This window comes from Salvelinus alpinus, chromosome 12 (assembly GCF_045679555.1).
Source record: "Salvelinus alpinus chromosome 12, SLU_Salpinus.1, whole genome shotgun sequence".
NCBI lineage: Eukaryota > Metazoa > Chordata > Actinopteri > Salmoniformes > Salmonidae > Salvelinus > Salvelinus alpinus.
Window position 1 is genome coordinate 19242742 of NC_092097.1, and position 25283 is coordinate 19268024.

A 25283-nucleotide genomic window follows, 5' to 3' on the forward strand; every position below is an offset into this window, starting at 1 on the left:
TCATGTCCAACCGGGTCATCAGGCGGGATCAGTCAATTGTGAAGAAGAACATTGACTACTTCTAAATGGAGATAGCCTCCATGTCACTGCCTATGCTGTCACATACGCTAGAATGGCACAAATACAAAGATGAGTTCTTTATATATCTCCATGTTCTCTCTTAATTTGTCCTGTTTTAAAAGGTCTGTAATGTGCAAAAGTACAATGTAAACAGTGAAATAGCTAACATTGTTAACAAAATGTTGAATAAGGGGGAAACACTAGCTAGCTTTACCACCTTGTGTTATTACGTTTTACTCACTAAAATAGTTATTGCTAGCTGAATTTGAATGCTTTGAATATGAATCTTTGTTAAATCTATTCAAGAAAAACTAACTGAAAAATGTCAATAGTAGGATTCTTTGGCAATTGTTTTCTGTGCTAGCTAGCTAAAGTTACATATGGAAAATTGAAACAAAATACCATTCTGTGTTGTGTTCGTATTCTTTTTGATAAGTGAGGCATGTTTATAAATGCCTTATAAATGCTTTATGAATGAGAAAATAGAAATGACAGTACATTAACTGCATAAAATTCATACATAGATCTTTAATGTTGGTGCTATAGATCAGAGTGGCAAACTGAACAGGTAATTACCATGAAGTGCTATAAATGCTTTATGGGAAAATAGATTTGACTTTAATGTGACTGCATAGAATTCATACCCTTCATGTGTGCATAATAGACTAGTATGACTAACTTAATTGTGAGAAGGGCTGTTAATGAGTTACGGAAGAGTTATAGTATCAACTACAAAATGTTATCCGTAAAATGTACCCAGAGGATTCAACCCTGTGGGGATCTTTATGCACCATTGACCTCAGTGAGAAGAAGAAGGTAAGTCGTGGGCCTATACCGGCCGGTGGGGGAAATGGGGCTGGTACAGGCTATATATCAGCATCGTTTTCTAAACGTGGTTTGGCCTTTTGGCATATTCACTAACACAGGTATGGCAGAAGCATACTTTTGACAACAGCCATAATGATGACACTAAGCTGTCATTGTAATGATGCACCTATTAAGCTGTCATTGTAATGATGAATCTATTAAGATACCTAAATATGAGCTCTTGCATAGCATGACATGAATGAACTATAGATATGCTATGAATATATTTCATTAACCTTTAATAATGTGGTTGAGACCTGTTATAATGCGTTCATGAAATACATAAATATGTGTAATAAATGTGTTGTGGATATGTAGTCAAAGTAAATCGTTACCAAATATATTAATTTGTACTAGCAAGATTATTTACTATCTATTTAATTCAAATGTTCCCTATTGCAGCTAAGACCATATGTCTGAAAATGCTGTTGGAAACATTTTTCCTCTGTTTGGTATTCCCTAGTGTTCATATGGTATCCCTTGTATTAATGTCAAAGCTATTTGCTGTCACCATATGTTGAGTTATCAATTGTTAACTATATTTAGTCATTGTTCGCTTCAATGTTGATAAGACACTCTTTACACATCATTTTTCAACATTAGATTTGTCTCTTCTATTCACTGCAACTATACCCTTACTTATTTCAACTTAATGACTACTATTTTTCTTGTAAATTTGCTCTGCCTCACCAATTGTTTTTCTTTTTCTGGGCATTGCTTCACTTTTCCTTTTAAAACACATCCATATTACCACTGTTATAGCACATCTTATTTTGATTTGATTTGGTCTGTTTCCTCTACACAGGAGCCTAACAAGTAATCTTCCTGATTTGAGTCTACCAAATGTCAAGCTCCAAATGCCCAAAGTACCAAATCTACCACCAGTTAGCCTTCTAACAATGCCTAGCTTTTCTACACCCAACTGGATGGCAGCTACATGTGACTCGGAGTGTGTATTGAGTCTCTGCTGGAGCCTGAAACATGAAAAATGCATGTGTGTTTTTGGCATGAACATGTCACATGTCATCTGAAGTACTGGCTCAATTTCTGGAGATGTACAGGCAATATCCACCAATCCTAATTTAGATGGGGTCAGGTTTGACCTAGTTGATTTGACTTAGTTAGCTAAAGGCAGCTACTCAACAATAGGCTACAATAAAATATTGACACATTTTACTCATACCGTAGTAGGGCCTGTAGTGCATTTGTAAAACCAACCATGCCTAACGTGCAGAAGTAGGAGAGCTTTGATCAGCCCCAGGGCTCCTGGTGCTTGTCTTTACTGAGGCATGAGCCTCTCAGATACGCCTACTTTAAAACAGATCATGTTCACTCTTCACACCATGATAATGATCCCACTTTTATATTGACGGAATATGAAATGAAGTCCCATTTCATTAGTGATTCTGCCAGTTGTAAAACTCCATGTCTACCTGTTAGCTCTTAGCAGCCCTCCCGGGGGACCAAGGAGAGACACAGCGTGAAGATAATTGCAAAGCTATGTTTAGATATGTTGATCAAAAGCACTTCTTCTGCACCTTGAGGTACACCTGACACATTACCAAAGTGAAACATCTTCAGCACCAGCTACTAAAAATGTGTGAAAGGAGAGAGAAAGATTAAATGAATACATTCGCTGCCAAAATGTAAAGGCACTGTTCTGTCAAAGATAGGCCTGAACTAAAAGCAGGTTTGGTATCTTGTAAATAAGCCATAAAGACTAAGCCAATCTCACCCCACAAAATAAAACTCAAACACAGCCTTGACACAACCACAATGTTGATAATTAGGAAAAAACAGGCTCAGCCTATTCTAAAATATGTAGTAAAACACTGCCTGTGATCTGATGTTCTTTTTCCAGGATCCAAGTTGTCCCAGTGTTCTTATTGTTCTACCTGCAGCCATGTTCATGCCAAGGCCCTAGCATGGGGAGTGGGGTTAGAGTAGGCAGTGTTTCAAAATGGAGAACCATCAATGGCTTTTCATTTTCCTCCGACTGCATGTGTTTGAACTGAAGGGTGGAAAGACACAAATTACTTTTTAAGCTGATTGGAAAACACCAAGAATGGGAAATGCTAAATTACACATCATTATTAAATGAGGCCCTACCCAAGCTAGTGTTTAAAAGTATTGAATTTGTGTCTTTCCATCACATGTATCTGATCTCCAGTCTGCCACAGTGTGCTAGGGAGGATAAGTCCCTGTTTACCCTGTGTTGGAGCTCTTACCTGTGGGCGCTAGTTGTGAGAAGGCCCCTGTGTGTCTGGAGAGACCTGTGTGGCTGGAGAGATCTGCTCTCTCTTTCTGCAGGGTTTGGGGGAAGGGGACAGGGAATGGGAGTGGGATACAGTCTCCACCACCGCATCAGAAAGCAACCCCACCCTTCCTTGTGTGTTTTCCCAGAGTGCACTAACTAACTGACCAACCTCCAGTGTGCATGGAGCCCTACTTTTTCCCTGGTTTTGATAACTACTCAACTCTGAGGTTATTAATTGGTCAAAGACATACTCATGTCTGTTTATTTTTACCATACACTGATTGGGACCTTGATGAACACAATTCATAGAACCTCATTGGCCAGGAATAGATCAAAGATATAGTATCTTCCATTCAAAATATTTTAGAACCAATCGGTAAATGGTCAAAATAACCCAAACAAATGGAATCCTGAGACCTAGATTTGCCCATCCTCTCTAATCCTTGATGTAGTCCTCTACCCCCCATGTGTTCTCCTGTTGTGTAACAGTGCTCTAACCTTTAACCTCTTAGCTGTGACCCCTGACCTGTGCCCCGTTCTTCCTGCCCAGTAATGGCTCGGGGACATCCGAGGACCTGTTCTGGAAGCTGGATGCGCTGCAGACCTTCATCAGAGACCTGCACTGGCCTGAGGAGGAGTTTGGCAAACATCTGGAGAGCAGGCTCAAACTCATGTCCAGCGACATGATTGAGTCCTGCGTCAAACGGTGAGAGAACGCTCCTGAATGGGACCCTTGCACTTGCTTACACACAATTACACACATACACAGTCTTGTACAACTAACCTTGTGGGGACACCCAATTCAATCCCATTCAAAATCCTATTTTCCCTAACCCTAACCCTTACCCAAACCTTAACCCTAACCATAACCCTTAACCTTAACCCAAAAACCTAACCTTAATCCTAAACCTAACCCTAGCTCCTAACCCTAACACTAAACCTAATTCTAACCCTAATTCTAACCTTAAACCCCCTAGAAATAGCAAGTATACATTAATACATCCACACACACAGACATTGTAGGTCTGTGTATAGTGCTCCACAACCTCTCTCCTTTCTCTGTCCCTGTCTCCAGAACGAGGGTGGCCTTTGAGGCCAAGCTCCAGAAGAGCAGTCGGACCACAGACCTCCGCGTGCCTCAGTCCATCTGCACCATGTTCAACGTGATGGTGGATGCCAAGGCCCAGTCAGCCAAGCTGTGTGCCATGGAGCTGGGACAGGAGGTAGAGGATTCCTTCCTCCTTATAGTCTTTAACCAGTCTTAGATCAGACATCAGATACCAGTCTTAGATCAGACATCAGATACCAGTCTTAGATCAGACATCAGATACCAGTCTTAGATCAGACATCAGATACCAGTCTTAGATCAGACATCAGATACCAGTCCACCTCCATCTGCACAGCCTCAGTCCAACAGAGTTTCCACCTATTATATTCTAGATGTAATATAACGTAAATCATTCTATTGATGTCTAGTAGTGATTTCTCTTTCACTCTGATTTATATGATATATCACTGAGCATGCTGCACTGGATATACAGACCAGTATCCACCCTGGAGCAGTACCAATGCACTTTGGGAAAATCATTTTGTGCTCACCAGCTGTGTGTTAGATGTGTATTCTATTAAAATTGCATGGATTCAGGAGCTCTAGGTCAATTAGAATCAGCATTTCTATGCTTCATTTCTTTCTATTTGCTCATATTATGTAATGCTATGCTTATACAATACATGTTGTATAGTAGTACATTCTGTATATGTATTTCTGTCAAGGTTTTCACTGACAATTAGTTTCAATGGCACTTACTGTGATTGCTGTGTCTCCTGATTTAGCTTTTGCTTGAATATGTGCTTTTGCTGTAGTCGTTTCCTTTTTCACTATCATCTTTTCATTTCTTTTCTCTATCTTGTGAAAGTTTGTTAGAGATTGGGTAAGTGTGGCTAACAATTCAATTGAAATCTCACTCCCAGTTCCCAAATGTATAATTAGCCATCAATGCAGTTTTCCCCAGTCTTCCAACACTTTAAATGTTTTGATTTCATTAGCATGTGTGTAGATGGTACTGAATATACATGGGGTAGATTTGACAGTTCTCATCTCTGCACAATCTAGAGACCGATACCAATTATCAGCGCAGAATTAATTAGTCTGAGGTCTTTTACATGGCTCACTTGAAGACAAAAGAATGCTGTCATACTACTGATTAGCATATTGGCCTACTGTGAGACCTGGTAGCAACAAACATAAGGGAAGGGAGGGACGCTGGATTTGGACGTTGTGACTAACATGTCTCTCTCCTCACAGAGACAGTACCATTCCCAAATTGACGCTCTCATAGAGGAGACTGTGAAGGAGATGATCACCTTACTGGTAGCAAAGGTGCTGTTGCTGTCTTACTCACATCTGAAAGTGATATTACATGAATGTTGTTATTAATGTGTTAGACTTGCCAGTAACATAACTCCCTGTCTGTCAGTTTGTGGTCATTCTAGAGAGTGTCCTAGCCAAACTGTCCAGATACGACGAGGGCACTCTCTTCTCCTCCTTCCTCTCTTTCACAGTAAGAACACACTCCTTCTCTCGTTCCCCTCTTTCTCATCGTACACTGCATACAGAACTGGACCCTGATCTTGATATGATTTTAATCATCACAGGGTAGGATTAGTCTTGTTCAAATATTGTACCTTTAGCAAACATATGTTCAGAGAATGTACAGCTCTCTCCCTCAATTTGCTCATGATAACACTCCCAATGCATGAAAAGGTTAAGTATTTTAGTAGTTTCCTGAACATTGTAATAGAAGTCTACATTTTTTTGAGTGAACTGTGTTATTACATTTCCTGGCATGACTCACTTAAGCATATTGCAGTCACACACTGAAGCTACACTCACAGTATACAGTTTTTACAATGAAAAGAAGTTGCACAGTTGGAATCTCAAATCTTTCCTTTTCACCTAAACTCTCTGTCTCATTTCAAGGTGAAAGCTGCATCAAAGTATGTGGATGTACCTGTAAGTGGGAGAATAGCTTTATTATCAGTACTTGTGTTTTTCTTGTCCCAGTCCAAGTGTGTACATGTTTGTGTGTGTGTGTCATTCCATCTTCCCTGATATGGATCTGGCCAAAAACAGCCAGCTAGACATGTCATTGTGAGTGTCTCTGTTGTGTTGTGTAACAAAAACCCACAAAAGCTCAACACGGCACTTTTTAAATGTATGCCTTGTCAGTGGATCTGTGATTGGGCCTCTTATGTCCGCAGGGCCAGCGCCCTAGTTTCTGAATGGTAATTGTTTGCTTAATGCACAAAATAAAATTACACTGGAGAAACATACTAATTTGCACCCTTTGGAACCACTCAGGGATGTGTTAACTAAGTTCAGTTTACAGCGGGTAATACAAATTCATATGACCTCGTCCGCTGGCACAAAAGATGTGTTTCATATACCGGAGAAGAGGCGCGAGGTGGAAATACACACACACACACACACACACAAATTGAGTGTCTTATTTGCAAACGCATTGTCCTGTTTGAAAATTTGAGATGGCATGAGAAATGGCAGCCCTCCTAACAGTCTGTTCAGTAGCCTGATCACGTGTTCCTAGTTCTTCTGTTCACTTTGCACATGCCCAGACTGTGACAGATGATTCTGGGCCAAGTACAGATCTCTAATAGGAAGTTCAGTGAAAAAGACAGCCATAGCCCAGGGTCTATATGCACTGCAAATGAAACACCTCTCCAGAGATGTCAACTGTACATTTTAATACTTTTTTTTCTGAGTTGAAAATGACAATTTGATAACACTTTGGGTTGAATGTTTATTTTAATACCTGTCAGTTTTTCATATGCATGTCTTAGAGCTTGACATGACATAACAGTTGATAATAACTTATGTCACTTTGCTGGTCTCCATCATGTTTATTATGAGGTAAACAGGTTTCGGTGCCTTGGTGAGACAATGAATTTGTTTTTTGGGGGCTAATTACTCTTTCCCTCTTGTTCTCAACTCTCTCTCTCTCTCTCTCTCTCTCTCTCTCTCTCTCTCTCTCTCTCTCTCTCTCTCTCTCGTGTTCTGCAGAAGCCTGGGATGGACATTGCAGACGGTTACGTGACCTTTGTGCGCCATTCTCAGGACATGCTGCGGGATAAGGTCAATGAGGAGGTGTACATAGAAAGGTTATTTGCCGTAAGTAACCAATGCCGTCTCCTCACAGGGGGAGGCTCTCCAAGATGTGATAAAACAGTCGGTTCAGAGGGATAAGTCTCATTTTGAACAGCTCTCTGGCTTTTCTTTCGCAGCTGTACAAGTAGCTCTCTCTCTCCTTCTCTCCGTCTCTCTCTTTCCCTTGCTTTACTTCTAACTCTTCCCTCCATACTGAATACACTATGCTCTAGCCTGTGTCTTCTCTACTGAAGTGTTCTGCATCTTCTGTTTATTTCTGTTTGAGAAGTGCAAAATCTTGAGGAGGATTATCTTAAGCAGTGTTCTCTCTCTGCGAGTCAGCAAGCAGGGGTTCATCAATTGAAGGCCATACAATAGAATGCCCTCCTATAAGATGACTTAATACCGTCTTTACAATTCCCCAGTCTAAATTCTGTCTTCAGCCATTACAATACATTGTGTTCTTCCACTAATTGATCTGTAGCAAAATTAATAATCAAATCAAAAGGTTAGGGTTAGTAGGTCGGCTTATGCTGACCAGTTTCCCCCACACTGCTGACCCGTTCCCCACATTGGACTATATACAAGACACTTGGAACTGTCCCATTTTGACAATGAGGGCTTCCTCCAACGAAATCTTCCTCTTAGGAACGACAAACAGAAAGGAGGGCCTCTGACCCAGGGCTTATTGTAATAAGGGCTTAAGAAGGATGGAGAGAAAGAAAGAAATAACGGAAGAAAGGGAAAAAGAGAAATATAATGAGTTTGTATTTGAGAGTGAATAAAGTGGGGGGAGAAATGAGAAAAGAGAACACTGTCTTAATGAATAGCCTGAAACCTGGTTATCTAAATAATCCTCTGTGATGCATGTTGACCAATTTGTCCACTACTCTTTTTTGGGGTGAGAACCTCAGATTGCACCTGTGCGCGTGTGTGGGTGTGTGTTATATGCGTGTGTGTGTGGCTTCCCCTAAGGCCTGCTGGCATGACCTGCCTTCTATCTAATCAGTCTTCTCTGAGTGAAAGTGTCTCTTCTCCATGTTTGTTTCTCTTGCTGCTTTGACCTGCTGTTTGGCTTGTATCGTCTTCTCTCAGAAGAGCATTTCTTTTCTGATTATAGCAGAGGCCTCTCTCTCTATATATATGTCACTCTCTATCTGTTCTCCCTCTGGCAGTACTGTGGCGTATGAAGGTGTCTTGCTGCGCTGTAGGACTCCTCTATGTTGTCCTTTTCTTGTCGCTCTGCTCAATATGACCAAGGCGTGATGCTGTTGTTTCTATGCGTTCATGCTCAGGGATCAAAAAGCATAACAACGCCCTTGGTTTTCTATGTATGTTCCCTTTCCTTCCATCTCTTTCTTTTTCTCACTTGAACCACAATGCCTTTCAACATTTCTTTCAGCTTTACTTTGCAAACACTTTCCCACCTAGCTATATATTTTGAAATGGAACTTATCTCTCATGTCAGATTGTTTTAACACATTATGTCCAGTGGCATGATTCAGAGTCAAATAATCTTTCTGTGTACATCTACTAGCAAGGCCCATCTCCCTGGAGATTAACCCCATACATACATGCATGCACTCAGCATCCCTCCCTTAACAACCTCCTTGGCATTCGTACAACACTGAGGAACACATTTTTGTTATTTTTTTTTTTTAGCTTACAGCACCTGGTATTCCCAGGCGGTCTCCCGTCCAAGTACTAACCAGGCCTGACCCTGCTTAGCTACCAAGATCAGACAAGATCAGGCATGTTCAGGGTGGTCTGGTCACAAGCCTATTTTCTTTTGCCCATTTTATCCCCAAATGATTTCCTTGGCTCATCACTGCAACTCCCAAATGGGCTCGAGAGAGGCAAAGGTCGAGTCATGCGTCCTCCGAAACATGACCCGCCTGGCCGTGCTACTTCTTATTACACTGCTCACTTAACCCGGAAGTCAGCCACACCAATGTGTCAGGAAACACAGTTCGACTGACGAACAAGTCAGCTTGCATGCGACCGGCCCTGCCACAAGGAGTCGCTAGAGTGTGGTGAGCCATGGAAAGCCCCCTGGCTAAACACTCCCCTATCCCGGAAGGCACTGGGCCCATTGTACACCATCATATGGGGCTGCCGGTCACAGCCGGCTGTGACACAGCCTGGGATCGAACCCCAGTCTGTAGGGACGCCTCAGCACTGCGATGTAGTGCTTTTGACCGCTGCGCCACTCAGGGACACATTTTGACAGCACAAGAGTGCAGGGATGTTGCCAAAACAGACACTATCGTTTGAATTACTCTACATAGCTCTTAAAATAGTTTAATACTTTGAGTATTAGTCGGTTTTTGCAACATCTCCACATTGTTAAGCTGTCAAAATTGTGCCTAAATGTTGATGCTCCCCCAAACGAGATATTCTAGGATCAGATAACTTCAGCCTTACTGCTTCTTAGACATAAATGTCTGCCTTCACCGACACCCCCGATAACACTTTATAGAAAGGACTAAAGAACATGGGGATCATACCAGTTTTAAACAGAGAGGGGGAGGGGGCATCTGTTCTGTAAAAATATGGATAGGGATTGTTTGTTTTGTTCTTTTATTTCCAGGGATAATCATTTATTCTATAACTAATTATAAAGTAGCACGTGCTGTTGTCTGTAAACGAAATATGCATCCTGTCAGACATAACCATTGGTAACGGTTGAAATTAAAGTCTGGCTTCAGCTGCTATTTACATCAAAGGCCCAATACAGCCGTTTTAATATCAATATAAATTTGATATTTCTGGGTAACAATTAAGTATTTTACTCTAATAGATTTATGTTAAAATGGGCAAAAAAAATTGCAAAAAAACTAATTCTCAGGCAAGAATTTTGCCCAGACTGTCTGGGAGGGGGAAACTGAAAAATAGCTGTTATTGGCAGAGAGGTTTGGAACTATATTTGTTATTTGTCTATTAACCAATTTACACCATGGAAAGCGTAATCTTCCTCCCGTGCAAACCTGCTGATTAGAAGGTCCTGTGTAGATTGCATTTTCAACCAGCAACTATCAGCAAATAACACTGAATATTGACTAAACTGGACCTTTAAGATTTCATGTGTTTTTTGGGGGGATAAATTATAACATAATTATTAGGTATTCATGAAGTTATTACCATTTCAACCATGTTATTTCTAAGACAAAACAACAGGTGAACAGCCAATAGTAAAGTTAAGTGTAATCAAAATATATTTATCTTGGATAAATACTTTTTTACTGGGATATTTTTCTTTTCAAGAAATAAAACAAAAATGCTACCCATCCATGATATCCACTTAAACAAATTGATTTGCATTTCAGGTGTTTTGATGTCATCCCATAATAGATTATCAGAAGACAAGATTTAAATCCTGTTCTATTTTATCATAATATAAAACAAATTAAGAGATTGAGATGCTGACCTTGAAAATAACATTATTATTCTCTGTACTGCTGATCATGAGGGGATTACTTTTCAAATCACACAATGCCTCTATAAATGAATATCCCTCATGTACATTTTACACATCTAGACAAAAACCAAAGTTCAAAATTCTCTTTTCTGTCTTTTGATCTCCTTTTGACCTGCAATGATTTACGTCCCACGTTGAGTTGGTACAATTGGTGCCCGTTAGAATAGATGATTTAGAAGGAGCCAAAAGACCAATCAGATGCGTGGAGGGAATGTCTTAGCCCTATAAAGGTTAAGGGCAGATTTAGTGGTATGGGTGTGGCTAGGGCCCTTCCTAAGAATCCATTCTAATACCCACCCTCAGCCGTAGACCTGAGCAATGGCTCTGAGGAGTAACAACATAAGACGTTCCTCTAAGGAAAATGTCTGTATTCAATTGTTTCCCCTACCCTAATCCCTTGGGTCCTGATGACATTTGGTCAAGGGTTTAAATGTAATTGTGCGTGTGTGTGTGTTTTGGAGCCAGTTGATCTGGAGGCATACCTTATGTCCCCTCAGGGTTAATTAGGGTGGAGACATGGATTTCTTCAAGACGTCAGTAGATGTCATATCAGACACAATAAGGATATGGTTCACTTCATTTAAATACATGTCAGAAGGACTGACTTTAGCCTGGGATGCCGTTTGACATCAGACTGACCATATGGGCATAAGTTAGTATGTTAAGAAAACAACAACGCCCAAGAAATTCATTATGATTGGAGACATTAGAAAGTGAATAAGGCCTATGTTGTGACAGATTGGATGGCAGGGGAGGCTGGTAAACCATAACATTATTTTAGTATTTATTTCACCTCTTCTCTCTCAGTAACAATAGCTCTATAGCTCTGTGCCAATGTCAAGAGGGTAAAACAACAATTTTTTTCTGAATTGTTATTGCAATCAGTGAGAAGAAAAGTACTATTTGATTCAGGCCATTGTTACATGCCACGATCCTCACCATGAATCCAATCATTCTATGATCTCTTTAATAATACATTTTTGTTTGTGAATATTGAGGCTCGGACAGGTGTACTGGATGTGTGTGTTTGTGCGTCTATGTATGTGTGTGTGTATGTCTGTATGTGTGTGTTTTTGTGTTTGGGGAGAGTGATGCGGGTATTATTCAACAGTAATGATTAATCTTACAGGACTGTTCTCAAAGTACAGATGGCTTTCGTGATGTGCTATAGGTTTTACAGAGGAGCAATTTCTCTTTTTCCAAGCTGCCTAAGCGGCACCAAATTGTATATAGTGCTAAAGAGATGAAACTCGCAGTCAGATGGCTAAGTTTGTTAAGTTCAGGGGCAGGGAAAGGGAGGGAGCTGGATGGAGTGAGGGAGTGTGTGGGGGAGAGGAACAAATAATTTGTTTTCTTCCCCCCATATCCCCTCCTCCTTCTTGAAAGAACAGCTGAAGAGAAGAGGATTAAAACAGCTGTGCTTAACGTAAGGGCTCATCGACTTAATGCGGCTGGCCCAGAGATCATTGATTAAAACAGCCATCTCTTTAGCCAAGGCCAAATCCAGCACTGCACTGATATGCTAGCTGCCTGGTGTGGGCCTCCAGCCTCCAGTGCCAGGGAACAGAGATTTTGGGATGCATGGTGCCCGGCTGGCACTGGGTCCAGTTGTTCCCTGGCCAACCACAGATACACGGATTACACGGGTCAATTATAGACTTAATCTGCCTCCTGGGGATTAGGGCCCAGCTCATTGATTGATTTGAAGTATTTCCGTTGACCTTGGTAGTTATCAGATCTGCAAGATTGCACTTTATGACGAAGTTAAAACGCTTTAATCGCCACGCAGGGAACTGGTTCACGACTGCCAAGGGCAATGGAGGGGAGAGCAGGAGGGATTAGGTTCGATTGAGATTGCGCTGCTGCTGCTACTGTTGATGTTGCTGCTGGCTTGTGCTTGTGGTGGTGGGGATGATGATGAGGAGGATAACTGACAGACCTACTGCAATACCACTTCACTGTCCCAGACACTTTACCACTTTTTCAGGATCCTGTCGCCAAGCGCAGAGCCAAGTGAACAGTTTAATCATTTTGAGCTTCTTGTGCAGCACGCAAAATTAACTGTGCCAGGGCGGGTCAGGCAGATGGAGAGGAGAGCCAGGGTGGGTCAGGCAGACAGAGAGGAGAGCCAGGGTGGGTCAGGCAGACGTAGAGGAGAGCCAGGGTGGGTCAGGCAGACGGAGAGGAGAGCCAGGGTGGGTCAGGCAGACGGAGAGGAGAGCCAGGGTGGGTCAGGCAGACAGAGAGGAGAGCCAGGGTGGGTCAGGCAGACGTAGAGGAGAGCCAGGGTGGGTCAGGCAGACAGAGAGGAGAGCCAGGGTGGGTCAGGCAGTCGGAGAGGAGAGCCAGGGTGGGTCAGGCAGACAGAGAGGAGAGCCAGGGTGGGTCAGGCAGACGGAGAGGAGAGCCAGGGTGGGTCAGGCAGACAGAGAGGAGAGCCAGGGTGGGTCAGGCAGACGGAGAGGAGAGCCAGGGTGGGTCAGGCAGACGGAGAGGAGAGCCAGGGTGGGTCAGGCAGACGGAGAGGAGAGCCAGGGTGGGTCAGGCAGACGGAGAGGAGAGCCAGGGTGGGTCAGGCAGACGGAGAGGAGAGCCAGGGTGGGTCAGGCAGACGTAGAGGAGAGCCAGGGTGGGTCAGGCAGACGTAGAGGAGAGCCAGGGTGGGTCAGGCAGACGGAGAGGAGAGCCAGGGTGGGTCAGGCAGACGGAGAGGAGAGCCAGGGTGGGTCAGGCAGACGGAGAGGAGAGCCAGGGTGGGTCAGGCAGACGGAGAGGAGAGCCAGGGTGGGTCAGGCAGACGGAGAGGAGAGCCAGGGTGGGTCAGGCAGACGGAGAGGAGAGCCAGGGTGGGTCAGGCAGACGGAGAGGAGAGCCAGGGTGGGTCAGGCAGACGGAGAGGAGAGCCAGGGTGGGTCAGGCAGACGGAGAGGAGAGCCAGGGTGGGTCAGGCAGACGTAGAGGAGAGCCAGGGTGGGTTAGGCAGACGTAGAGGAGAGCCAGGGTGGGTCAGGCAGATGTAGAGGAGAGCCAGGGTGGGTCAGGCAGACAGAGAGGAGAGCCAGATAAACAAGCTAAAGGACAGAAACGAGAGAATGAAGGAACGAAGGCTCTAGTTAGACCAAGAGTGATGACCCTGCTTTGTTTCTTTGTTGAGGAGATTACAGTCAACCTACCAGGGTAGTTACAAAGAGCACAGGAATTAAATCATCAACATGTATTGATCACATCTTTACTAATGCTGCAGATATTTGATTTAAAGCGGTATCCAAATCCATAGGATGTAGTGATCACAATATAATAGCCATATCTAGGAAAACAAAAGTTCCAAAGGCTGGGCGTAATATAGTGTATAAGAGGTCATACAATACATTTTGTAGTGATTCATCTGTTGATGATGTAAATAATATTTGCTGGTCCGTGGTGTGTAATGAGGAGCAACCAGACGCTGCACTTGACACATTTATGAAACTACTTATTCCAGTTACTAATAAGCACGCACCCATTAAGAAAATGACTGTAAAAACTGGTAAATCCCCTTGGATTGATGAGGAATTGAAAAATTGTATGGTTGAGAGGGATGAGGCAAAAGGTATGGCAATTAAGTCTGGCAGCCCAACTGATTGGCAAACATACTGCAAATTAAGAAATCATGTGACTAAACTAAATAAACATTTAAATAAACTACACTATGAAACAAAGATAAATTATATAAAGAATGACAGTAAAAAGCTTTGATGCACCTCAAATGAAATTTTGGGCGAAAAAGCCAACTCGGCTCCTTCATTGATTGAATCAGATGGCTCATTCATCACAAAGCCCTCTGATATTGCAAACTACTGTAATTACTTTTTCATTGGCAAGATAAGCAAACTTAGGGATGACATGCCAGCAACAAACGCTGACACTACACATCCAAGTATATCGGACCAGATTATGAAAACAAGAATTGTACTTTTGAATTCCGTAAAGTCAGTGTGGAAGAGGTGAAAAAATTATTGTTGTCTATCAACAATGACAAGCCACCGGGGTCTGACAACCTGGATGTAAAATTACTGAGGATAATAGCAGACGATATTGCCACTCCTATTTGCCACATCTTCAATCTAAGCCTACTAGAGAGCGTGTGCCCTCAAGCCTGGAGGGAAGCTAAAGTCAATCCGCTACCCAAGAATAGTAAAGCCCCCTTTACTGGCTCAAATAGCCGACCAATCAGACTGTTACCAACCCTTAGTAAACATCTGGGGAAAATTGTGTTTCACCAGATAAAAGGCAGTAAACAAATTGACAGCAGAATGTCAGCATGCTTATAGGGAAGGACATTCAAAAGGGCACTCAACAAGCACAGCACTTACACAAATGACTGATGATGGGCTGAGAGAAATTGGTTGATAAAATGATTGTGAGGGCTGTCTTGTTAGACTTCAGTGCAGCTTTTGACATTATTGATCATAGTCTGCTGCTCGAAAAACTTGTGTGTTATGGCTTTACACCCCCTGATATAATGTGGATAAAGAGTTACTTGTCTAACAGAACACAGAGGGTGTTCTTTAATGGAATCCTCTCAAATATAATCCAGTTAGAATCAGGAATTCCCCATGGTAGCTGTTTAGGCCCCTTGCTTTTTTCAATTTTTACTAACGACATGCCACTGACTTTGCGTAAAGCCAGGGTGTCTATGTATGTAGATGACTCAACACTATACACGTCAGCTACTACAGCGACTGAAATGACTGCAACACTCAACAAAGAGCTGCAGTTAGTTTCAGAGTGGGTGGCAAGGAATAAGTTAGCCCTAAATACTTCTAAAACTGAAAGCATAGTATTTGGAACAAAATACTCACTAAACCCAAAACCTCAACTAATTCTTGTAATAAATGGAAATTGAGCAAGTTGAGATGACTAAACTGCTTGCAGTAACCCTAGATTGTAAACTGTCATGGTCAAAACATATTGATGCAGTAGTAGCTAAGATGGGGAGAAGTCTGTCTATAATAAAGCGATGCTCTGCCTTCTTAACAACACTATCAACAAGGCAGGTCCTACAGGCCCTAGTTTTGTCGCACCTTGACTACTGTTCAGTCGTGTGGTCAGGTGCCACAAAAAAGGACTTGCGAAAATGGCTTAGAACAGGGCAGCATGGCTGGCCCTTGGATGTACACAGAGAGCTAATATTAATAATATGCATGTCAATCTCTCCTGGCTGAAAGTGGAGGAGAGATTAACTTCATCACTACTTTTATTTATGAGAGGTATTAACATGTTGAATGCACCGAGCTGTCTGTCTAAACTACTGGCACACAGCTCGGACACTCATTCATACCCCACAAGACATGCCACAAGAGGTCTCTTCACAGTCCCCAAGTCCAGATCAGACTATGGGAGGCACACAGTACTACATAGAGCCATGACTACATGGAACTCTATTCCATATCAAGTAACTGAACTGACGCAAGCAGTAAAATTAGATTTAACAAACAGATTTAAAAAAATATCTTATGGAACAGCGGGGACTGTGAAGCAACACAAACATTGGCACACACACACAATAACATACGCACTATACATACACATGGATTTAGTACTGTAAATATGTGGTAGTGGTGGAGTAGGGGCCTGAGGGCACACAGTGTGTAGTGAAATCTGTGAATCTATTGTAATGTTTTTAAAATTGTATAAACTGCCTTCATTTTGCTGGATCACATGGAAGAGCAGCTGCTGCTTTGGCAGCTAATGGGGATCCATAATAAATACAAATATAAACTTTTAACGTTAGCTATACATTGTCTTATTTTAGTTTTTGTAATCTATATATTTGTTTCACTTTTTTTATAATACAATGAATATATAGTATAATTTCTTGGGACAGACATGCGTGTGTTTCTATTTAAACTAGGGTGTGAAAAGAAAGTACATGTTTTGGTTGTTGTTTCTGTTGTTTACCAGTCAGGGTTTCATTTTGGGGATTTAGTTTTTCACTTTTACTGTGAAAAAAGACATAATGTAGAAGGAAATAGTGTATTTGCCCTATTGAAGACTATACTATATTCATGAGGGGGGGTTTGTGTTGTTGATCTTCCTTTATCAATTGGATTAACTTCATATCAAATTACATCTACAAAAAGAGAAGCAAACATGTTTACTATTAAAACAAAAGCGTCATTGAATCTGGGAAAATCTACATAGTCACAAATATGGTTGAAGAAATGTTTTTAGGAGGATGAGGACGTGTTAACACAATGCATGCCAGTCTTAGATATATTGTGTATGAATCCAATAGCAAGAGTAAGATGCGTTTTTCCCATGTAAAGCCATGATACATCTCATTATGAACGCAATGCTTATTGTTTTTCATGCCAGTTAATAATCTCTTTATGTTGATATAAACCAATGGTGAAAAGAGGCTTTGGAATGGATAATGAAGAATCTGGATGATAGAAGGCCAGAATAAAATAAGACTAAGAATAACAAACAGGTAGTATATAGACTCACTGCAACTGTTGAAAACATGTCAAAAGGTTTTGCTTCCTTTTAATGAAGTCTGTAAGCAGCTTAGACTCTTTATAATTACTGAGGGAGCATTTTGTTTCCCCCCATCCATCCATCCATCCATCTACCCTCACTGTGATCTTAGACTCTGGCATAAATCCCTCCTGACCCACCCCAGAGGTCCATGTCAGTGGTCAACACCAAATGAGGAAAGGAATGGATGAATAACATAAGACGAGGGAAATGGAAGTTAAATGGAGCCGTCTTTTATGTTGAGTGGGACAAGTCCTCCTGTTGGGGGAAGGGGGGTGATAGGATCGGTTGATCACACATATACACACACACACCATTTTCTCTGTTTCTCTCTCCTCTCTCTCTCTTTCTCTGTTTTCCTCTGTCTCTCGCTCTCTATCGAAAGGGAGGTATGGTGGCATTTGTTTGATTAACTTGTCTGACAAAAGTGACAGCTGCTTGCCGGTGCATGTGGATGAGAGGCTCAGCGCGGGTCCCTCTTTGTACATCTGTCAGCGGAGAGGCAGGGGGAAAGGGTGAAAAGAAACAAATTGGTCCCAAAAGGCAGGCCATTCACTTTCTGCACCCCCTCTCTTCCCCCCGTCCCTCCTTCCCATTCAGGTGCTCGGCGGGATCCTCAAGTGCTTGCTGGCTTATTCCATTTCGTTCCCCCTATAGTCTGAAGTCCACAAGTGTTTTACCCATCATTCTGAGCCCCTCAATCCACCTCTAAGCAGCCTTTTGAAAGGAGTATGGCTCACTTTGCTCAGGCCTTTGCTCGGTTTTATTCACTGAGCTTTTCTGTCCTTTATTGTGTGTTTACTCAATGGCGCCGGTGTAGTCCACAATTCCAACCGTTTAGTTCCTCAGAACATGCTCTTTCTCTCTTTTTTTAACCATGTTTTTGTAAAGTACTCTTATTTTGACACTGTAATCTGTTCAACTGACACTAACTAGTGTAATGTGACTGGTGACTGGTGACATTTATGTCAGTCTTGTGTTACATATGCACAGAACATTTATTGTTAGCCTTACTTATTTCACATTTCTTTAAAAGGAAAGGCTGACTATCTTAGCGATTTAGTAGTGGTTGGGCACACACAGAGGAATTTTGTTCCACTTAAGGTTGCGCTGAAGCGTGTGAATCGTTGGCCGGCCTCTCCTTTGTAGATGCGGCACAATCAGAACAGTTTGAAGCCCATAAACTTGCTGAGCCTGAAACTTTATTTCAATTTTGCCTTTCAGAGTGCTGCACTCCCCTATGTTTAGAGAAGTAGAAAGGAGAGCGGTGTGAGCGGAGCGCAGGGTGCTGGCAGGATCTGAGGGCCACAGCAGCAGTGGTGCTCAGCCAGCGTGGAGGGACACGGTATAGGGCCGTCAGCTTCCTGTGAAAGGACTGACTACCTATGGGATCAGCTCTTTTGGGGGGTGGGGGGAGACCTGGGGGTCACCGGTGTGAGTTACTATGGTAATTGAGTTCCGTCATCAATGGTCCTCCTCTCAGGAGCTATAAAGCAGACAATAACAGGCAAGCAGCAGCGTTGAAAAGCAAGCAGGTAGGATTACTCTGCCCCTTTGTCGTAAGTGCATAATGTCTTGTAGTCAGATTTAAAGACTTCTCAACCCCCGGGTCCTCCCCTCAGCCGCCCGCTGGGGGGCCTAATTTAGCTGCCCTGGCTGCCAGCTCTATCTGGGCCAGGAGACCAGTGTGGACAGCTCTTTTTAACCACTAACAAAGCCCTGTAGACACCCTGGCCAGGAGTGTTGGAGAAAGGTTGTGCCTTTGATCGGCCCTACCACTCTTTAATGGATTTTTGAGGATTGTTTTGTTTTTATTTTAAGGAGCTTGTAGAGCAGAGGCCGTGTGTGTTCTTGAGTGAATGCACACGCTTGCGTGTGTGTGTGTGCGTGCGTGCGTGTGTGAGAGAGTTAAAAAGGAAAAGTATTGGTGCGTAATGTCTCTGTGATACACAGCGGCCTCCCCTCTCCTTTAAATGTAAGCCTGTCACTTTGCATTAGCATCGTCGCGGCAACAATCATCATTCCATGCCTCCCGCTAATTGCAGACACAGCTGGGTCCCAGCAGGACACCTACTACACACCCCAGCCTTGCACCAACCAGGGCCAATCTGTGGAGCACTAACACACACACACACACACACCACACCTACTACAAGATCCAAGCTCAATCAGGCCAGATCCAATCTGGTCTGTAGCACTGACACATACACAATCACATGCACACACACAGACCTTCGCACACAAAGGCACACACACACATCACCACCAGCAAGGGCGGAAAGAGGCAGAGTCACAGGTTGCTTGTAATCCCCCTATACCCCCCATGGAAGGGCCCCCGCCTCTGCTCCAGCATTCCTGCTTTTTGTGTTTTTTGGGGGTCCAGGACAAAGGCCTAAGCCGACCCCTTACCAGTCCTCTGTCCTAGTCTCGCAAAGGCGTAGTGGGACTGGTGTATGTGTTTATGTGTGTATGCATTGGGATACGAGGGGAGGGGTATGCAGATTTGCACTGAATTCTGTTGGTTGCCCCCCTGCCAGGCGTTATGGCTTCCTGTAACATGTCATATATGAGTGTGAACACCAGGTTCAAGGCGGGGTGTTGTGTGTGGTGGTGGAGGGGCGTGGGGGGGTTGGTGTTGCAGGGGGCAGGAGGTTGCACTGCCTCCCAGCTCTTCACCCCTCTTCGGGACCTGCAGATGTTTGTATGTGTGTGATGAAGCAGTGGAACCCCTATCCATAGGCGCACACACACACACACACACACACACACACACACACACACACACACACACACACACACACACACACACACACACACACACACACAAAGACACACAACCATCCAAAACCACCTTCATTATCCAATCCCTAATATCAGATGGAACTTGATAGAATGTCACAGTGTCACAGATTTGATCCCTGTTGGGTTATGACATTATATATTCAGAGCCATATTACACGTGTTTTGGCTGTCAGCTATTGCTAGCCTCCTGCTGATCCCAATCGAGCCTAAAAAGAGTGAGTGCCTGGGTGTGTTCATCTGTTCTAAGAGATTTGTTAGGGTTTGTTAGTCTGTTCAGAGTGGAACAAAGCAAGAGTGCCATCACTGTTCATTTCACAAGCCTGGCATCAGAGTCTGTCTCTCTCTGAGATTCCCTTGAGCACCACACCTCACACACACACAAAAAAACGAAAGATTGGACCTGAAATCAAAAATGGATTGCCCTCCCTTCAGCTAAATATATTTGACCTAAACCCTCCCTGAACGTTTGAAAAAAACAAATTACCCTCCCGTATACCCAAAATAATAATTAGAATATAAAGGTGATAGTAGAGAACATGATACCATTTACCCTCACTTCTTGGACAGACCACAGCCTTAGATATGCAGTTTTAGAAACTGTTCATTGTCCTTTAAGCATTACATGGCAACGCAGGAATTTTGATAGCGCACAGGCTGCGGGCCAGAAGGTTGTGGGTTCACAGACCACCGTGGACAAGAATAGGGGTGGAAAGAGAGATAGGCCTATGTGTTCATCTTATCATATTTCTCCAATGCCAAATCAGTGATTGTTTGCAACGAAACTGTCCCTGTTTGCAAATAATACAATCTGAGACATCATTAGGAATCTTAGCATGATAGGTTACTTTCAAAAGTTATGCATACCTTTCCATCCCAGACAGAGTAGGCCTACCTTTCCACCCCAGACAGAGTAGGCCTACCTTTCCACCCCAGACAGAGTAGGCCTACCTTTCCACCCCAGACAGAGTAGGCCTACCTTTCCACCCCAGACAGAGTAGGCCTACCTTTCCACCCCAGACAGAGTAGGCCTACCTTTCCACCCCAGACAGAGTAGGCCTACCTTTCCAACCCAGACAGAGTAGACCTACCTTTCCACCCCAGACAGAGTAGGCCTACCTTTCCACCCCAGACAGAGTAGGCCGACCGACGCAGAAAAATGTAAGCTTTAACTGCTGGCTACTCTTCTTCCGTGGCTTAACCCAACAAGTGTAGGTAACAAGTGCTTCCCTAAAAGCTGTCTGGGTTTAAACATCTTCTATTGGACAGAAAGTGAATAGTTTAATCAATTGATAGTGACAGAATTAGATTACTTCCCAAGCAAAGTGCAATTTTTGTCTCCTTGTCTATAGAAGGTTGTAGCTCAGCCTCTGAATGTAAAAGAAACTAAACAATGACATCCTCATATGCATCGGTGTCGCTTCTTCCCAGATATTTTACAGCTTGTTTCTAGCATAAAGCATTGCGGCTCAAAGTGCTGTTATATGTCATTGATCACTTTATATGATCGCATTCGCTTTATTTTCTTCAAAATCTTAAACTAACAAAGGATATGCCTGTGCTTTTTGCCATTTACTTGAATTAAAGTAAAAAAATAAAAGAAACAATAATCCTATTTAGAGGTTATGAAGGTGAGAGAAAGAGAGGCTGACAGGGAGAGATGGATGGAGGGCAGAGTGAAAAGAGGAGAGTGAGAGCAGTCACACCAGGCCTGGCCTCTCGGCGTGGGGTCGTGCTAGGGGCGAGATCACAGCCCTGCTGCCATGGCGATTCCTTCACAGGCACAGAGCGGCAGAGAGGAAGCTGCCACAGTGGTACACATGCAGCAGGTTCCCACAGTGATTCATCCCGCAGAGAAGGCCTTTACGTTGTACCCTTACTTACCCCAGCACAACTCCAGGGAGAAGCTATACACCAGGGTTCCCCACCTGGCGGCCCACAGGCCAACTTTGGCCCGATGGGGATTTTATTTGGCCCCCCAAGTCAGGGAATCAGCTCCAAGTGATTTTCATTTTGGAAATCTGTATAAAAAAAAATCCACACAAAGTAGCAAGATATGTGATCGTATACAAATGTAAGCAAGGTTTAAAATGTTAATGTTTTAGTCAAATGTTTGTAGTCTACAAATGATTTGTAATTATGTTCCGGCCCCCTGACCATCCACTCAAGAATAAATGGACCCGCGGCTGAATCTAGTTGATGATCCCTGCCCTACACTGTCATCTAGAGAAGGAACTGATGATGTATGTACTGTTGTCACTACTGGGGTATGTTCACTTGAAACATGAAGTACTGTATACTGATAGCTACTTTTTATCTAGCCCCCTGGTAGAGAAGGAGCCTTGTGGCCTGAAAAAATTGTTCTCATATCTCATGACAGTCTTTTTTGCACATGACTGTAAAAAAAGGACACAGCAGAAGGCCTCTCATTGACAGTGTGAAAGTTCCAGCAACACAAACTCAAGAGTCATCCCAGATATGTTCCCCTCCTTTCTTGTCTCTGCCTGACGGTTGAGCGCTAGTCCACTCTGATTAGCATCAGCCTGCCCTGATCATTACCAATCAGTTAGACTTCAAACAGGACTCAGCCCACAGATAAACATCTGGAGTCTCTCAGCTAGCTACTCCGGTTATAGAGGAGGTGCTTCCAGTTCACTCACCCCTCAGCTGAGAGAGAGAGAGAGACAGCAAGAGGGAGTCAGTTAGTCAGAGGGTAATGAGTGAGTGAAAGAGACTGAGAGAGGGAGTTGTTGAGATGGAGAGAAATACAGAGAGGGAATGAGAGGGGGATGAAGACAGGAGAAAGAGAGGGCATGAAGGAGTGAGATTGTAAATTCCTATGAAATGCTGGTTCTGCTCTGTGTTTTCTGTATTCTGGTTGTCTGTGTGTGTACGTGTGTGTTTGTGTGTCTGTTTTGCTGGAGACCGTTGTGTTTGTGTGTTGCAGCAATGGTATACCAGCACCATGAACCTCCTGGGTATGTGGCTGACTGACCGAATGGACCTACAGCTCCATGTCTACCAACTCAAGATCCTCATCAGAGTAGTCAAGGTAAGTCAAGCTCAGTCAACAGGCCTCTTCCAGGGCATCCCAAACCAATTGGTCATTCATTCAAAGTAATATATCAAGGTTCACAATCAAATAGTGTAGAATTACATAATTTCATTTAAAAAATAAAATGTTTATATTCTCTTAATCTGTGACCCATATCGAATGAGTTGTGACCTACTGTACCTTCTCATGGCTTGATAGGAAGCCTAGTACTGACAACCATTGTTTCTCTGTCCTGTGTTAATATTTCAGCGTGATGTTGGTGCAGTGTGAACAGTAACAAGTCTTACCAGCATAACGTCATGTCACACATTTATTTCTGTTCTCTCAGAGAGACTGTCTCCCTATACATGCAGTAGTGACTGATGAGGCCTGTATATGCAAGGGATCTGTCCTCACGTGACATATAGTGTCAGTGCCAGATGATTTAGTACAAAAATGGGTCAATAGGATGTCCCCGGAACGTCAGGAAATTGTAGCCTAAAGTCATCAGGACGTTGTGTAATGGTCCCCATGAGGTTTTTGTCTAGTACACTGCGTGTTCCTGATGGGCGCAAAGAAACGTCCCGCCCACGCAAAATGTAACTCTCTATCCAGAGCAACCGGACCCTAGTTTCATTACACCTCACTCCTCGTTACTGTTGCCAAGCCCATCAAGAGCCCTGATTGGTGAATCACTTATCCATTCACAGCTCTTTGTCTTTTGGCAATGTTAGGGACACCCACACAAAAGGTGCTTTTAACATAGTGTTTTCAACGTACATATTGGATACACTTCGGCATACATGATTACATTGCATTCCGATCTTCCTACTACGACACCAAGTTAATGTCAATGACTGAGTTCACCTGTATTCCTACACTTTTCACTTCAAAGTAAATCTCAGCTCTGTTAAAAATACACAAAACAACTATTATATTTATTATAGTGATTCCGGAGTAACATTAAAATATGCCCCACCAACATTAAACAACAATATGGGGAAAAAACTAACTCAAATAGCTAAAATAAGTTAATTAAATCAATGATGTGAGAATAGTCAGATTAACTAATAACTAAAATAACAGTGCAGATGTTATTATACAGTGGCAAGAAAAAGTATGTGAACCCTTTGGAATAAATTAGTCATAACATTTTATCTGATCTTCATCTAAGTCACAACAATAGACAAACACAGTCTGCTTAAGCTAATAACACACAAACAATTATACGTTTTCATGTCTGTATTGAACACACCGTGTAAATATTCACAGTACAGGGTTGGAAAAGTATGTGAACCCTTGGATTTAATAACTGGTTGACCCTCCTTTGGCAGCAATACACTCAGCCAAATGTTTTCTGTAGTTGCGGATCAGACCTGCACAATGGTCAGGAGGAATTTTGGACCATTCATCTTTACAAAACTGTTTCAGTTCAGCAATATTCTTAGAATGTCTCGTGTGAACCGCTCTCGAGGTCATGCCATAGCATTTTAAATCGGGTTGAGGTCAGGACTCTGACTGGGCCACTCCAGAAGGCGTATTTTCTTCTGTTGAAGCCATTCTATTGTTGATTTACTTCTGGTGTTTTGGGTCGTTGTCCTGTTGCATCACCCAACTTCTGTTGAGCTTCAATTGGCGGACAGATAGCTTTATATTCTCCTGCAAAATGTCTTGATAAACTTGGGAATACATTTTTCCGTCGATGATAGCAAGCTGTCACAACTTCCACCGAAGGTGTTTCCTCTCCCTGTTCGGGCGGTGCTTGGCGGTCGGCGTCGCCGGCCTACTAGCCATCACCGATCCATTTTTCCTTTTCCGTTTGTTTTGTCTTTGGTTCTTTCACACCTGGTTTCATTTGCTTTAATTTCTGTGTATAATTACCCCTGTTGCCTGCTTAGGTTTGTGCGGAATTATTCGTTTCATGTTGCTCGTTGAGGTTGTGCCTATATACCGATTGTGTATAGGTTTAAGGAGCGTTGTTTTTTCCTCCTTCCGTGAGTAACTGTGTTCTCTTTTGTCATGGGCGTTTTATTGGTATTGTACCTGACCCTATTTTGTTGTGGACTTGCCTATTAAAAGACGCATCTTGGACATCTCTGCTCTCCTG

General features: G+C 43.0%; 1 protein-coding gene and 1 pseudogene across 7 annotated transcripts in view; one reads left to right on the forward strand and one right to left on the reverse strand.

Annotated features, from left to right (window-relative positions):
* LOC139535652 (calcium-dependent secretion activator 1) overlaps positions 1–25283 on the forward strand; it is a 192408-nt gene that overhangs the window by 155513 nt on the left and 11612 nt on the right. For 4 of the 7 annotated variants that reach the window (XM_071335273.1, XM_071335275.1, XM_071335276.1 and 1 more), the window contains 8 exons: positions 1733–1876; positions 3735–3890; positions 4260–4407; positions 5490–5564; positions 5662–5745; positions 6165–6197; positions 7263–7370; positions 23090–23194. In XM_071335273.1, coding sequence (XP_071191374.1) covers positions 1733–1876; positions 3735–3890; positions 4260–4407; positions 5490–5564; positions 5662–5745; positions 6165–6197; positions 7263–7370; positions 23090–23194 — 853 coding nt within the window. The remainder of the gene's footprint in view (positions 1–1732; positions 1877–3734; positions 3891–4259; positions 4408–5489; positions 5565–5661; positions 5746–6164; positions 6198–7262; positions 7371–23089; positions 23195–25283) is intronic. The other 3 variants (XM_071335278.1, XM_071335279.1, XM_071335281.1) reach the window with 1 other exon arrangement.
* Positions 9007–9125, reverse strand: LOC139536612 (5S ribosomal RNA; annotated as a pseudogene).